We start from the raw sequence: 14,013 nt of genomic DNA, 5'->3' as shown, positions 1-14,013 counted from the left end.
CTACCAAAGTAGGTACAACAAGTCATATCCACTGGGTTGATTTATGCCAAATGCCTCACAGCTCCAGATATCAATCATATATATATATATATATATATATATATATATATATATATATATATATATATATATATATATATATATATATATATATATATATATATATATATATATGGTAGGAAGATTTTTTTGAATGAATTCTAGCAAAGGGTGTGATCTTTGTAATACTGTCTGTCATCATGGTAAACTGTTTTATATTAAGAAATAATGTATTTGATCAAGGTTTATTTTGTGTAAAAGGGCTGAATGAACCCTCTGTGTATATCAAATTTCACACTAACATCAGAGTATACACAGCCACGGTTGAATTCCCAAACAGATTTTCATTGATTTATGTTTGTACATCTGCGGCATATGCATTCCAGAAGACACAAAAACACCAAAATCGTCAGGAAACAGATTTATAAAGACTGTATTGTGTTATTGTGTGTATATAATATATCAGGTTTATAGGATTCCTATGAGCTGTCATTCCTCATAATAGCCTCTCTTCTGGAGGCATATCAGATTTCCAGCTATAATGTAATGTTCTCCAAGGCTGTATGAGTTGTTGAAATGGATATGGTAGGTATGTATTTGTCAAAAAGGAACTATACAACATGTGAATGAATAATAATTAAAAAAAATTAATTAACCCTAGCTGTTGATTTCGTTATGCAGTAAATGCTCATGTAGAACCCAAAATTTGACATTTCAGCGTTTCCAGCATTTTTAATTCGAGCTGATTAAAACACACACACACACACACACACACACACACACACACACACACACACACACACACACACACACACACACACACACACACACCTTTTGTTTGTTTCTAAAGTCTGAAATGACCCCCAGAATACATTTTTTTAATACCTAATTTGAAATGATTCAGTCTTTTTCTTTTTAATCTTTATTTGATAGGACAGTGGAGGGAAAACAGGAAAACTGTGAGAAAACCTATGGAAACACATCCTTCGGATGGATTTCAAAATTAGCCATAGCATATGCTCAACCTAGCGAGATGAACCGGTGCCCCCGTTGGACTCTTTTTTCAACTGTGGGATGACAGTCTTCAAGAGAAAATGTTGACTGCTTTTATTACATTAATGGGAACTAATTAGCCTACTTTGAGGTTTTCCCTGTCTATTCAGGGATGTTCAGAAAACAAATAGTCGTAAGGAAAATGAAAAATTAACTACATTTATAAAAAATACTACGATTGTTTACAAGATGTCCAAAACAAATCAAGGAAAGACAAGATATTTATGAGATTATGTTAAAGAAACACATGTTAGGTTAATTTGTAATTCTAGGCCTTGAGTGAGAGGTAAATAAAGTACTTAAAGTGTATAGAATTAAAGGCTGTATGAATGTATGTTTAAATGGGGCTTGTAGAAGAGGTGGGCGGATCAATCCAACTATCGAAAGTATCAATACCAACCCTGGCACTTGTATTGGATCGATACCACTGCAATAGGATTATGCTTGTTTCTATCCTCTAAGTTCAATATGTAGCCAGTTGTACTGTGTTAAATACATGTGTTTTTTGGAAATGAAAAAAACAACAACCACCCCTTAAAATATGCACAATGAAAAACATCTGTATATTATGTGTTGACTGTCACATCTATCTTATTTATAGCCTACATCATATTTAAACAACAGAAACTGACCCAAAGTGCTTAGAGACAGGCACATTTACACTCAGGGCTCCAAAAAAACCCCATGTTTCAAAAAACATTACAAATTGAAAGGTATGTTTTGTTGTATTAACTAACGGTTGTGGAACGTAATCATGCCCAGTAAATCACAATAATTCAGTAGTTCAAAATTTGAGAATTAATGATGATTAATCTTATAGATAATGACACACTGCTCTGTGCTATAGAAGCTGCCTCTATAGGTTAAAAGTACTGTTATGGTTATTTGCATGTGCTGGCCTTGTCTTTACAAAATTTGCAGCACTAGCTTGTTGTCTAAATGTTTTGAGTGGTTAGTAAGATTAGAAAGGGTCCATATGACGCTAATTTTGTGCTGTCAACTACTGACACAGTATGTTGTCCCAGATATATATACACTACTACAGTTACAATACTACAGCGACACAACTGACAGGAAATTATGACAGGCAGTGTTGCGCGTCACTATCCCGCGCTACCACGTGAAATCAATAACCAATGAAAGTCGCTGTTGCATGGCCGGATGACGCTTCTGTCCAATCAACTCGCGTGTTCTTCAAATACGTCGAGTTCAGGAAGCGCTAAGAATCCCAAGCAGTGGAGAAAGTGAAGCCATCTATACCTGGCTTGAAGTGAACTGTCCAAAAATAAAAGCAAATTGCACTTTTGTGTTATTACATGTGACACAGATAACTGACATTTGTTAACGAGCTGCCGTTTGACTATGGGAGCAAACAACAGCACCCGCCGCGTGTCATTTGAATCAGACGAGAACGACAATGTAACGGTGGTGAAGGGCATACGGGTAAGTGATATGATGGACCTTAGTTGAACAGGTGTTACATGGCTGCCTTAATCCAATGCTGTGTAATCCGAAAGCGTTCTGGAGTGGAAGTGCAGTCTTATGCTATCAAAAGTGCTACGTGGCTCAAATGACGCAGAGTCCTGGCAGCCTGGAAACTTTCATTTATTTTCATTCATTCGTGAAGCATAGAAGAAGCAAATGTGTGGTTAGTAACCCCTGCAGTTGCTTTGAGATTTAGTCTGAATAAACTTTTTATGGCTTTTTCGGAATGTTGACGTCACTTGCCTCGTGCTCTCATGTCGGCTGCAAACTTATGGCTGCGTTGTGGATAATAATACCACTGATCAGCTGGTGATAAATATAGAGCAGAGCGGATCAGACTGTGGCTCTATCTATTATTACTCAGTTGTTAAGCCAACGTGCCGAGACTAGTGCTATTTTGGTGCTTATCTAAAAATAATAAACACAATGTGTAGATTTCTATACGAGCAGCAACAACATAGTTAAGCATTTAAGGAATGTACTTATTTCTTATCTTACCAAGAGCTGCATGAGAAGATTGATACCATTTATACTTCAGAACTGAAAACTGAATCGCTGAGTATGAAAACTGAAAATCAGGAAAACCCATGCCAGTCTATCCACCCCAACAGTATAAAATATCCCTAAAATTCCCACTAAATACTCTATTAACTTTATATTGTGTTTGCGTGAAATCTATAAATAAAGTGTGGTATTAATGTATACTTTATTGATCCCCATGGGGAAATTCCTCTCTGCATTTAACCCATTCACCCAGTGAAGCAGTGGGCAGCCACTGGGCGCCTGGGGAGCAGTGTGAAGGGACGGTACCTTGCTCAGGGTAGCCCTTCAGTGGATTCAAACCCCTGACTTTCCGATCATGGGGCGACCACTCTACCTACTGAGCGATCCCCCCACTAGCTTTATGCATTTATTGTGATATCATCGTAATTTTTCATCTAAGTGTTCAACTTTTCTTCCACTCTCCTTTGCAGCTTTCTGAAAATGTCATTAAGCGCATGAAGGAACCTGCAGCTCCTCCAACACAACAACAACCTGCTACCACTCCATCACCCCCAGCAGCTCCAGCTTCTCCTCTTCAGCGGCCAGTGCCTCCCCTCTTTGAGCCCATCACCTCCTTTCCTCCTCCCCCTCCTCCTCTTGTTGAACCTGTTGCACCTCCAGCTCCTCCTCAGTCTGCCACAGAGTCTGTGGCTGCACCTCCACCTCCTGTAGAAAAGGTAACAGCACCCATCATTGCTGACATAGTTCCCCCATCTTCATTTCCCCCAGCTGCTGCTGTTGCTGCCGCTGGCGTTGTTGCTCCTGCTGTTGAGCCTGTAGCAACACCTTCTCCTGTTCCTGCTTCTGTTTTTGCTCCTGCTGATCCCCTGCTTCCTTCCCCCTGCCCTGCTCCAGCTGTAGTGGAAGTAGTCGCCCCGCTTGCTCCTCCTCCTCCCCTCGTAGGTGAACAATCACCTCTTAAAAATGAATCCACTGCTTCCTCCCTTCCACTTGCTCAACCTGTTGCTCCTCCAAATGTGGCTGAACCCTTTACTCCTTCATCTGTAGCTGAGCCTTTATCACCCCCTTTTCCTGTCAAGACTGAGCTGATCACCTCTCCTCCCCTTCTTACTGACTCCGAACCCCTCTCCTCCCCTTCTGTTTTCGAGTCTGTCAACTTCATGCCACCACAGCCTGCCAAGCCATTTGTTGCACCTCCCTTGCCTGAATTTAATGCTCCTTGTGAACCAGTTGCCCCTCCTCCTCCTCCTCCTCAGCCCAAAGTTGAACCAGTGCCCAAGTCCAAACCAGTCCCACCACCTCCTGCTGCATCAGTTGGTGAGTTTTTATTCCAATTTTCTTTAAAAAAATCATTGCTGGTAATACCAAAATAAATATATAAACCATGCTATTATTCTCAATGTCAAGAGTGACCAAAGAATGTGAGGAAGAAGGAAGCTGATGTGGTTTGATTAATAACTTAAACAGCTAGTTAATCCAAAGATCAGACACGTGTTCCAGTTTTTATAGATTTATGCAGTTGTAATCTTTGACCTATGAAGCAGCAACGCAAACTTCATTCTCTTCCCTCTTACAACCGATGGAAGTGTAGTTATAACAAAACAAAAAAATCAATTGTTTTTGGGAGTGACTCGTTTTATTATGAAATGTACGGGACGCTCTTTACTTGTATGCTTAACTGCAAAGCCAAGGCTATGTGAGCCTCAGCTGTCCAGCTACAGTGAATTTTAATGATGTTTATTGTGTGGGTGTTTACTTTAAGCCACCTTAAGCTTTTTGCCTCCCAACTTTTCATGCAGATTGTAATCAGTCTTAATTTAAAAAATGGGCCCCACAGTAGCCTCGGTCATATTGTGATTCATTGCCATCCCCTAACTGTTAATGAAATGATTAATTCTAACTTGTACTAATGCTAATAAATTGATGCTGTAATTAGTGGGCAATGATTCTGCCTCGTCACTGTAAAGCTCAGGCTGTCATAATAACTCTTTTACCTTCGTGCAGTTTGGAAGTAAAATAGTGAGGCTAAACTCGTGCTTTTTACTCTTGTGGCTTTTATTAATATTTCTATATTAATAATGGATCAATTGACACTTTATTTGAAAGAGTCAACTTTTAAGAAGCCACAGAGAATAATCATGCAGTTTCCCTTTGCTCTACCATTTTTCACGTCTATGTTTTGGTATTCTGGTTCATTCTCACCACTATCATCTGTGACTATTTTTTAGCAGAGAAAACTTTCAAGGCCCTCCGTGTTCAGCAACAGGAGACTGCTGAAAATTGTCACATGTTAGTGAACATATTGTATCATAGCTTCTTAAAACTCACAGTATGAAATTCTCTTTGAATACTAATGTTGCTCTGTGTTTCCTGGACGTTGAAAAGGGTAACCGTTTGTTTTAAATGTCCCAATATGTGGTCAGTATTAGGCTTTCAGCTTGCTTCCAGTGCACAGCACACAGATAATGAAGGGATAATTGAGTGACAGTCAAAATGTGTGTGTACTGTCTCACCCACGGAGCTAAAAGCTGACACTCTTTCCACTTTTCTTTTACTCAAAGTAAAGTTTTAGCCTTATTGTCTTGCTAGTGTGGGCGCATGGCCCTTATCCCTTGACATTTGTGGCAGAGGACATTTGAATGTTACTTGTTCATTACGCAGAGCAGAACGAGCCGTAGGTGCAGATTCTTTCGAGGTTGGCATCCAGGGTGTGGGCAGGCTTCCCCATCCTTGACTGTGCTCAATCAGTAAGGTAATTAAAAAAGGCCAACTTATGCCACGCCACACTGACTCCAGTGATTAAAACAACACCTCTGCAGTTTCACACAACAAACCTCCAGGCCTCATTAAGGGAAGAAGGTGGTTGGAGAGTGTGTATGTGTGTTACATTTCTTTACTTTGCAACTGGGCTTCCATGGTATGACACAGAATTTTGTTTAGCTACATAAGTAACATAAATGGACAATGTGTAATTGCCACTGTCAGTCTTTTGGGTTTATTGTGGTTTAGTGGCATTTACAGTACCGCGCAAAAGTCTTGAGTCACCCCTCATTTCTTTACATTTTGCTGTTTGGACTTTTTGGAGCCATACATTTTCCAGAATATTTTTTAAGCAACTGACCTATAAATCATTCAAGCATAAGAAATGCACCTAACTCAGTGTTGCGTCTACACATAAAAGACAAATTCCCAGTTTTAAATTGTTTCTTAGACACTTTGTTACTAGCCGCTTGTCACAAAAACACATTTTTCCCCATTTCTTTAGATGATTCGTCAAATGATACCAAATATAACACTGGATTTGGTGTGCATGGTATGGTTTAACCCCACCACCACCAAACAAAATAATAAAAAAACCCAAAGACACTTGTCAATGGAGGATAAAAGAGGCCGGCCTAAAAAAAAGTAGCAGAGGAACAGTATCTGTAACTCAAGAAATAGAAAAAGAAACGGCAAAGACCTGGAACAGAATCTGAGAAATGCACCTGGCACTTACAATAACTGATCTACTGTTCACCATCATCAGAAATGGCCACAGTGGCATGTATTCAAGCGGTCAGGGGAGAGATAAAAAAGTGAGTGTCTATAGCCATCTGTAAAACATGGTGGAGGATCTGTCATAGTTTGGAGCTGGGGATTTTCCATCTGTAAAAGCATTCCTGTTTTGGGGGTTGGCTCAGTGTTGCCCCTCTGGTGGACCTGTTGCTAATTCCACTAACACCAAAACAGCTGATTAATAACCCCTTCTGCTACTTAACAGACCAGATCAGAAGTGTAACTGACTTCATGCAATACACTGACGAAAGATTGTACTTTTAATAATTTGAGCATTGTATATTATCTGTAGTCTCAATCAAAGATCACAGTTGAAAGAAAGGTTTGACAAATCTGTAAACAGTTAGATGATCCCTGGTTAACTAGTATTAGTCTAGATATTGTTTTCATCTATAACTGCGAGCTGTAGATGGTTTTGAAGTAAATAATTGTTAATAATCTTAAACTGCAGTTCAGTGGAGAAAGGTTTTCATCAATAAACTACTTGATTTGCAAACCTGAAACTTTAAAGTTGCCCCTCTAAAGTTGTTGTAGTAATTAAATGATCAATGTAATTTAAAGAAAAAGGCAGTTAGCAAGTCCTGCAGTCCTGAAGTTATTGTTGTCTTCTAATTTTAGAGCCAGTCATGCCCAGACTAACAATTTCCTGCATGTGGATTTTGCCTTTAAAGCATGCAACACTGATGTGCTTTCTACTGTTCTTTTGTAGAGTTGTGCTGCTTTTGTACCATCTCACTCTGTCTCTTCTAGGCTCAGCCTATGATGTTGAAATCGGGGCTCTGTAGGTACAAAACCATCTGTTGCAGAAGATAGGCTGCAGATAGCGTCGTTATTTATGATGCTAGCAGGATGTTTTCGTTCTTTATCGTGGTGCAGAATGAATTTGGAATTGATCAGATGCTTCTCTGATGTTAGCACATAACAAGGACAAAGTTAAACTTCTTTAGTACACTCGAGAGTTCCAGCACAATCCGAAAGTTTCCCGCAGTGCTGCATGTTCCAAGCAGCTTCCACATTGTTAGTCCAGGCTTTGATTCCCGTCAGCCTGAAGTCACATAAATTGCCTTGGAAAAGAGTGGGAATAGTGCATTTTCTTTTATTTTTATTATCAAGATGAATAAAGTTATAACTCCATTGTTTGCTCTAATTAGTTTTTAGATTGAAAGATACATAAAACAATAACTTAACTTGTATGAAGCGTTGCTGTCTACTGTTTTCACAGTGGTCACCTGTCTGTTCTGGGACATTAATTTATCATTTCTGATGTCTTTCCATTTCCTTTCATTGCTCATTAAGTCTATAAATACTAATGTGAAGTCTGATAAGAAGCACAGATCTCTTGGGACCGATAGAATATAGTCCTTATGCACACAGTGCAAAATAGTGTTTGTTTTGGCTGTATTAACATTTTTTTAATCAATGTATGTGGCTGCCTCCTGCAGGGTGTATTAGTCATACAACAGCAATGTGCGTCGACCTCTTTGCAAGGTCACCACGAGGTACCGAGTTTACAGAAGTATTAAAAGAGTCGAGAGGGAAAAAAAAGCTAACTTGGGATGATTGATTAGGCACGCTCTTTTTAAGGAATAAGAAAAAAAAAAACAGTATGATGAATGTGAATCTTGTTAAAAATGTTGCAAAGTTCAGCCCAATCCTCAAAGGGTGTGACCTTAATGAGGCGGACATTGATTATGCGCGTCCACGAGAGTTGGGTATCGAGTGAAGCACTCAGCAGGTCGGCTGTCTCTAAATCATGGCCTGAGTCAGTATGTGTGCGCTGATTACACTGTAGTCAAGGTTGAACCTCCTACACCTTCTCCATTGTGCTATAAATATTCATGTGCCAGAGCCCACACACTGCTCTGGACTAATAGCCTGCTTAAAGATATCTCCCAGGTGAGGCAAGGAGAATTTGGTTTGGGGGGGGGGGATTACCGTATACGTTTGTGCATAAATGTTATGTTTTTCTTGTTGTCTCTTAAAAACGATCACTTAGATCGTGTCTCATTGCACAAGATTTTGTTAACAGGAGTAAAAGAGAAAATCAGATGATCCGACTTTCACCCGATTGCCGGGGCTGCTTGTTTCCTCTCCACGTTTTCTTTTCTCCTCCTCCTTTTTCCCTATTTGTATATAGTGAAAGGTGCACAGTGATTCGACTAAACGCGAGGTAGAAACGTGAGGAAGTGGTAATGTTACAGATTATGCCCTCCACGCGGGTCCTGGGGTTAATGAAACTTCTGATGAGAAACGCAATTTGCCTTCGTCTATTATCTCCACTGCCAATAGCCCCGCGCTCCACCGCCTCGCCTCGTTCTCTTTTGGTTTTTCCACAGGGTTTAGTGATTGGTGGAAATGGGAAGGAGGGGGACACGTCTAAAAAGATGATGAGTTTTTAATCTTTTTAACATTTACATGTCCTACTCAGGATTGACACGGGCTCTGTTGATCTGGAATTGTCTCTGACCCCAGCCAGCCTCCCTCAAGGACCCCAGACAGTGTTTATCATATCAGAACCTGTTCTCCTGCCGACCCCGCTAGCAATCTGAAGCTTCTTTCTGTAGGGCTGGAGAGGATGTGGTGATAAATGAGGAGTTGCTTAAGAATGGCTGAACTTGGAGGACTTTTAAAATCTTCATAGTGCACTACTACAGGGTATATATATTCAGTATAAATGTAAGATATTCTAAAGGGCAGTTGATGCTGAAACAGAAGCCTTACCTTTAAAGATCATAAAGACAGAGCATGACCTGCGACTTTAGCTGCCAGTTTTGATATCCAGTCAAATCCAGCACAAGGATAGACAAGTTTTAAATTAAGTATTAAAATAAAGTATTTTGAATTGTTGACTCGCTGTTTTAATACGCTGTTTTAATACAAGAGGAATTCCCATAGGTGATTTAAGAAGATGATAAAACACTTGCATTTTAGGTATGATGGTGTCCTGTATCCAATCAATATACAGGGAGTGTTTCTTATTTATTTTTATTTGTTTAGATGCTCAGATATTTACAGTACTGTGCAAAAGTCTTCAGCCTGTACTATGGCTGTCAAGCTGTGTTATCGTTGGCATTTTCTGTAGTTCAGCTAAAGGAATGGGAACAGATGTGTTTTTTGTGACAGGCTGCTAAGTGCCTAAAGATACAATTTAAAATGTGTTCTTTGCAAAGTTGTCTGTTACGTGCGGGCACAGCACTGGTTCATTCCTTGAGTTAGATACCTTTCCTATGCTCGAATGATTCATAGGTCAGATTTAAATGGTTTAACAAACCAAAAAAATCATTCCTGTGAAAACGGTCACTTTACCGTGTGGAGTATATTTGTTTTTTTCTTTTGTTCCGTTTCATTAAAATAAATCAGCTCCTGAAAACATTGTCATGTGAAGATTCTCTGTGGGTTCATCATATTTAATCAGTTATTTGGTTTGTTGTTGACAGGAAAATATTGAGCAGGTCATCGAACTTTAAGGTATAAACTGTTGATTTCTATTAGGAGTCAGAGTCACAGAGTAACTGTCTACAGTCTGCAAAGTCAAAGATGACAAACTGTGCGGTCATCTTTGTTGACCACATCACAGCATTAAGGTAATCAGAATGAATGGCTAGCCTGACATTACAGTAAATATGATATTGATGAGAAATATTAATATTGATCGCTGAGTTGCTGGCTCTCGTAGTCAGTAATGTCCCATGTAACTCGAGTGTACATTTCCATTTTCACAGGATTTTTTTTGTGGGTAATCTGAGTCTATTTCATAATAAATCACAACATCACAGCATATTTCGCACCGTATTTCAATACCTGTCGTAAAACATAATTAATACGTGTTACTTGGCAAGCCTACGGCAGAGCCTCTGTGAGGATTTCAGACCTACAGGTTTGTCTCTCCTCTGCTGGTCTTAACAGAGTTGTAATTAGACTCTCCTCCGCAGTGAGATCAATGGTGCTTCTGAGTGCAATCAAACATGATGGATATTACTTTCTCACACTGTGGACAGTAGGTGACAGAAGCCTCTGCCTTTAAAGATATGCTATGCAGCACAAAAGTTGTCAACTGTCAGTCACCGCCTCTGTTTGTTCTCGTGTTTCTTCTGAAGGCCTGTCAAACTGAAACTCGCTCTATGGGACTTATTCATTCGCTTTACTGTAAGTAAAGAGGAATCCTCTGAAGGTAAAGAGATGGCCCACGTAGTCACAGTTTGAGCTCATGTTATATGTTGTTTTCTGCAGAGAAGACAAGATCGTTCAACTTCTGGTTTGTGTGTTTTTAAAGCGGGTAAATTAGTACGAAGCTGCTGAAGTACTGAAATTAGATTTCAGTATCCATGGCACGAGTTGCACGAACTACAGTAATATCTTTGTACAGTATCAGTATCATGACCTTCTTTTTGTTTTTACGTCGCAGCACGGATAACAACATTGTTTCACACGCACAAGTTTTAACTGGGAAGCAGAGGTTTGGCTGAGCGACATTTAAAACATTTAATTACTCTGTTGTATTTTAATCAGGAATTGTGTCTTTGGCTTTTAAACAGAACAATGTAAGTCGTGACGGGCTTAAATTTAAATCCTAAGCATATGTTATTTAAAAAAAATTCATTAAAATTCACATTGAAGTGAATAAGGCAATTTGAAGAATTGTTGGCATTCTAATGCTTAAGGAAATGATTAAGGAATCCAGTTGCTGCTAAATCCATATGTTGGACAGATGTGAAATAATGATTATAATAATGACCTCAAAACATGGCAGCTTTTTAAAATGTAAGATTTGGTTTAAGACTTTTTTTTCTTGTTTGTTTCACTATCCCGAGATGGCAAATGCAGAACGGCTGGGTATATTTCTGCTCTTATTGTTTTCTCCTAGTGTTAATCTGATTAATCTGGAATTAAGTTTGCGTTTCCTGTTGTTACCGCATGTTTTCAGGTAATAATAGACTCTGACAATAGGGATTATGCTATCTAACTAATGCGTTGTGAGAGTAATCTTGACAGACTCAGACACCCCCCCCCGCCCTTCTATCACTGCAGTGGTGCAGCACACTGCATGGTGCTTCTGTCTTCAGAGCACGTTTCGGCCTGGTCGCTGGCTGGCATCTTTACTTTCATGCTTAATTACCTGCCAAGATAAACCGCCGAGGACATGGAGTCATATGATGTCCATGACATGAATATATGCAGACGGGGTGGCATGGCGCGAGCGTATACACTGCTTTGTATGTGTTTAAGCCGTATGTGTGCTTTCATTTTGTTGGATTAAGTTTGTTTTGTGACTGTTTTTGACACCAACTACACATACAGACTGTAGGGACCAAGCTTTCTGTGCCAAGTCGCTGCACTCGGTAAACACTCTGTAATAGAGCTGAAATTCTGACAAAAATAAAAGTGGCGAGAACTACTTTATTTAAAAATAATAGTTTTAGCCACTTTATCACAGGGTTTCAATGTATTTTTTATTTCTTTTTTGGTCTGTATCCTATCATTTTGGGCTTTTTGTTTGCAACCACAAGACATTTGTAGACTTAATCTTTACGGTGAGAAATTATAGTCTTTAATTTTTCATTAGCATAACATCTGTCTTCATTTCTAACATTTTGAAACCAGATGATTAATTCATTCATCAAGCAGATTAGTCAGTAATGAAAATAATCATTAGTTGCAGCCCTGCCCGACAACAGTTTTTTGTCTTTAAGCAATTTAGCAACAAACTACTCCGCTTAGACAAAACACAGCGTACATGCACTGAATCATTACTGGTTAAATGTTGAATCTGAACTGCACATTTACTGATTGGTGCAGCTTTTCATGTCCACAAACAGCAGCTGTTTACTTGGATCTCTTATCTTTAACTCGCTTTCTTTGTCTCCTTTTTCTCTTTTTCTGTCAAGCCGATGAGGAGGCCCTGAGGAAGAAGATCGCTGATGAGCTGTATAAAGACTTGAAGCAAGAGAGGGCCAAGGTAGCGCAAGAGCTGCAAGCCTGGTGAGATTAACGAACAGAAATATGGAAAATTAGTCTTTTTTTTGTTGCCTTATTTTTGATTGATTGCTCAAATTAAGATTCTTGTTTTTCCTTAAAGTCAGAATTTTGGATGTTCCCTGTTTGTTGGGTATTTTGTCTATTCCCCCACCACCACCACCTTCTTCTCCTTGTGGGCCATGACAGCTGGAGTTAAGCTACTGCAGTAGTGTCAATTTCTCTTCCAGGTTTTTATAAGAAAGCTCAGACATTTTCAGATGTAACCATTTTTCACTTTCATTAATAGTCAAAAAGGTCAGCACCAGTCTTTCCGTTCCCCGCTGTTTCCAATTTACCTCTCTTCCGAAGTGCATCAGCACTTTTTTCCCCTCCCTGTGTTTCGCCCCTTCTCTCATTCTCTTCTGATCAATTAATCATGTCTGAGAAAGGGGGGCGCTATCCTGAGATAATTTCCTGGGTGTTGAGTGGGTGATTCATTAGCCCTTCCTGATGAAGAAACGCACTCTTCATGCGAGGGGCACATTCCAGTCTCCATCTCTCGCACTCCTCTTCTCCACCCTCCTTTTATTCCTTCCCTTCTCATCTATCCTTTTCTTTTCCCCCCTAAAGTAGCAGGTGTACATACCATAATGTTGGATAATCGAGTTGCTCTCTTTCTTTAATGGGCCTGGATGATGTTGAATGAACAACTGTGATGAGGCTCTAAACACGCTCTTGTACGGTATTGGGGGGGTTGGGCAAATCTTTCAGAACACGAGGAGGTAGGTAGTGTTAGCCTGCCGATTAGCCTCATTTTTTTAGGCTTATTCGAGATGAGAGTGAAATTAACAAGTGGTTTTGAGAAATCATTTGTCTATTGATTTTCTTTTTCTTTTTCTGGTCATTTTTATGTAACTGCTTCCTGAAGCTCACTTATTGATGTCTGTTCACAGGAGTAAGTGCCTAAAAATTACGCCCTCCTAGCAATTAACTGAAATCATAGTTGGCTTTCAAGTCCTCAATTCTTGTTTGTGCTTGGCATGGGCTGCATTTTCTTTAGAAGTCTTAACTGAACTGGAATGGTAAACAAACAGTTACCCTCGTGTTAGTTGCATGTGTGCGTGTGCAGATTCATATTCAGATCAGTGTTTAATGTGGCCTTTTTTGCCATTTGCTTTTTCTTGGGTCCGTTCTTTGCTCATTATTTCTGTCCATTTGTATTACTGTCTATTCATGTTCCTAGTTAGCAGCTGGCAGGCAATAATACATGGAACAGCTTTTAAGGGTATTCTGGGCTTTGAAGAGAGCTTTTAAAGGGAGAACTGGCTAAGCAGTTAGTTCAGATTTCATAGGGATTATGTAGCATCTGATTCAAGCCTAGTAAAATCACATCCTGTTACATATTTACTCTACTTATGTGTG

At 39.5% G+C, this 14,013-nt stretch overlaps 1 protein-coding gene across 1 annotated transcript in view; it reads left to right on the top strand.

The window, feature by feature from the left end:
• The first annotated feature begins 2,305 nt into the window (after positions 1 to 2,305).
• The window catches only part of chchd3a (coiled-coil-helix-coiled-coil-helix domain containing 3a), an 84,597-nt gene continuing 72,889 nt past the window's right edge, over positions 2,306 to 14,013 (top strand). Inside the window, exons 1-4 of the mRNA XM_080886680.1 lie at positions 2,306 to 2,535; positions 3,552 to 3,797; positions 4,338 to 4,398; positions 12,522 to 12,615. Of these exons, the coding sequence (XP_080742806.1) occupies positions 2,455 to 2,535; positions 3,552 to 3,797; positions 4,338 to 4,398; positions 12,522 to 12,615 (482 nt within the window). The 5' untranslated portion in view covers positions 2,306 to 2,454. The remainder of the gene's footprint in view (positions 2,536 to 3,551; positions 3,798 to 4,337; positions 4,399 to 12,521; positions 12,616 to 14,013) is intronic.

Source organism: Rhamphochromis sp. 'chilingali', assembly GCF_963969265.1.
Source record: "Rhamphochromis sp. 'chilingali' genome assembly, chromosome: 7".
In the NCBI taxonomy this organism is placed as follows: domain Eukaryota; kingdom Metazoa; phylum Chordata; class Actinopteri; order Cichliformes; family Cichlidae; genus Rhamphochromis; species Rhamphochromis sp. 'chilingali'.
This window is presented reverse-complemented; position numbering and strand designations above follow the sequence as displayed.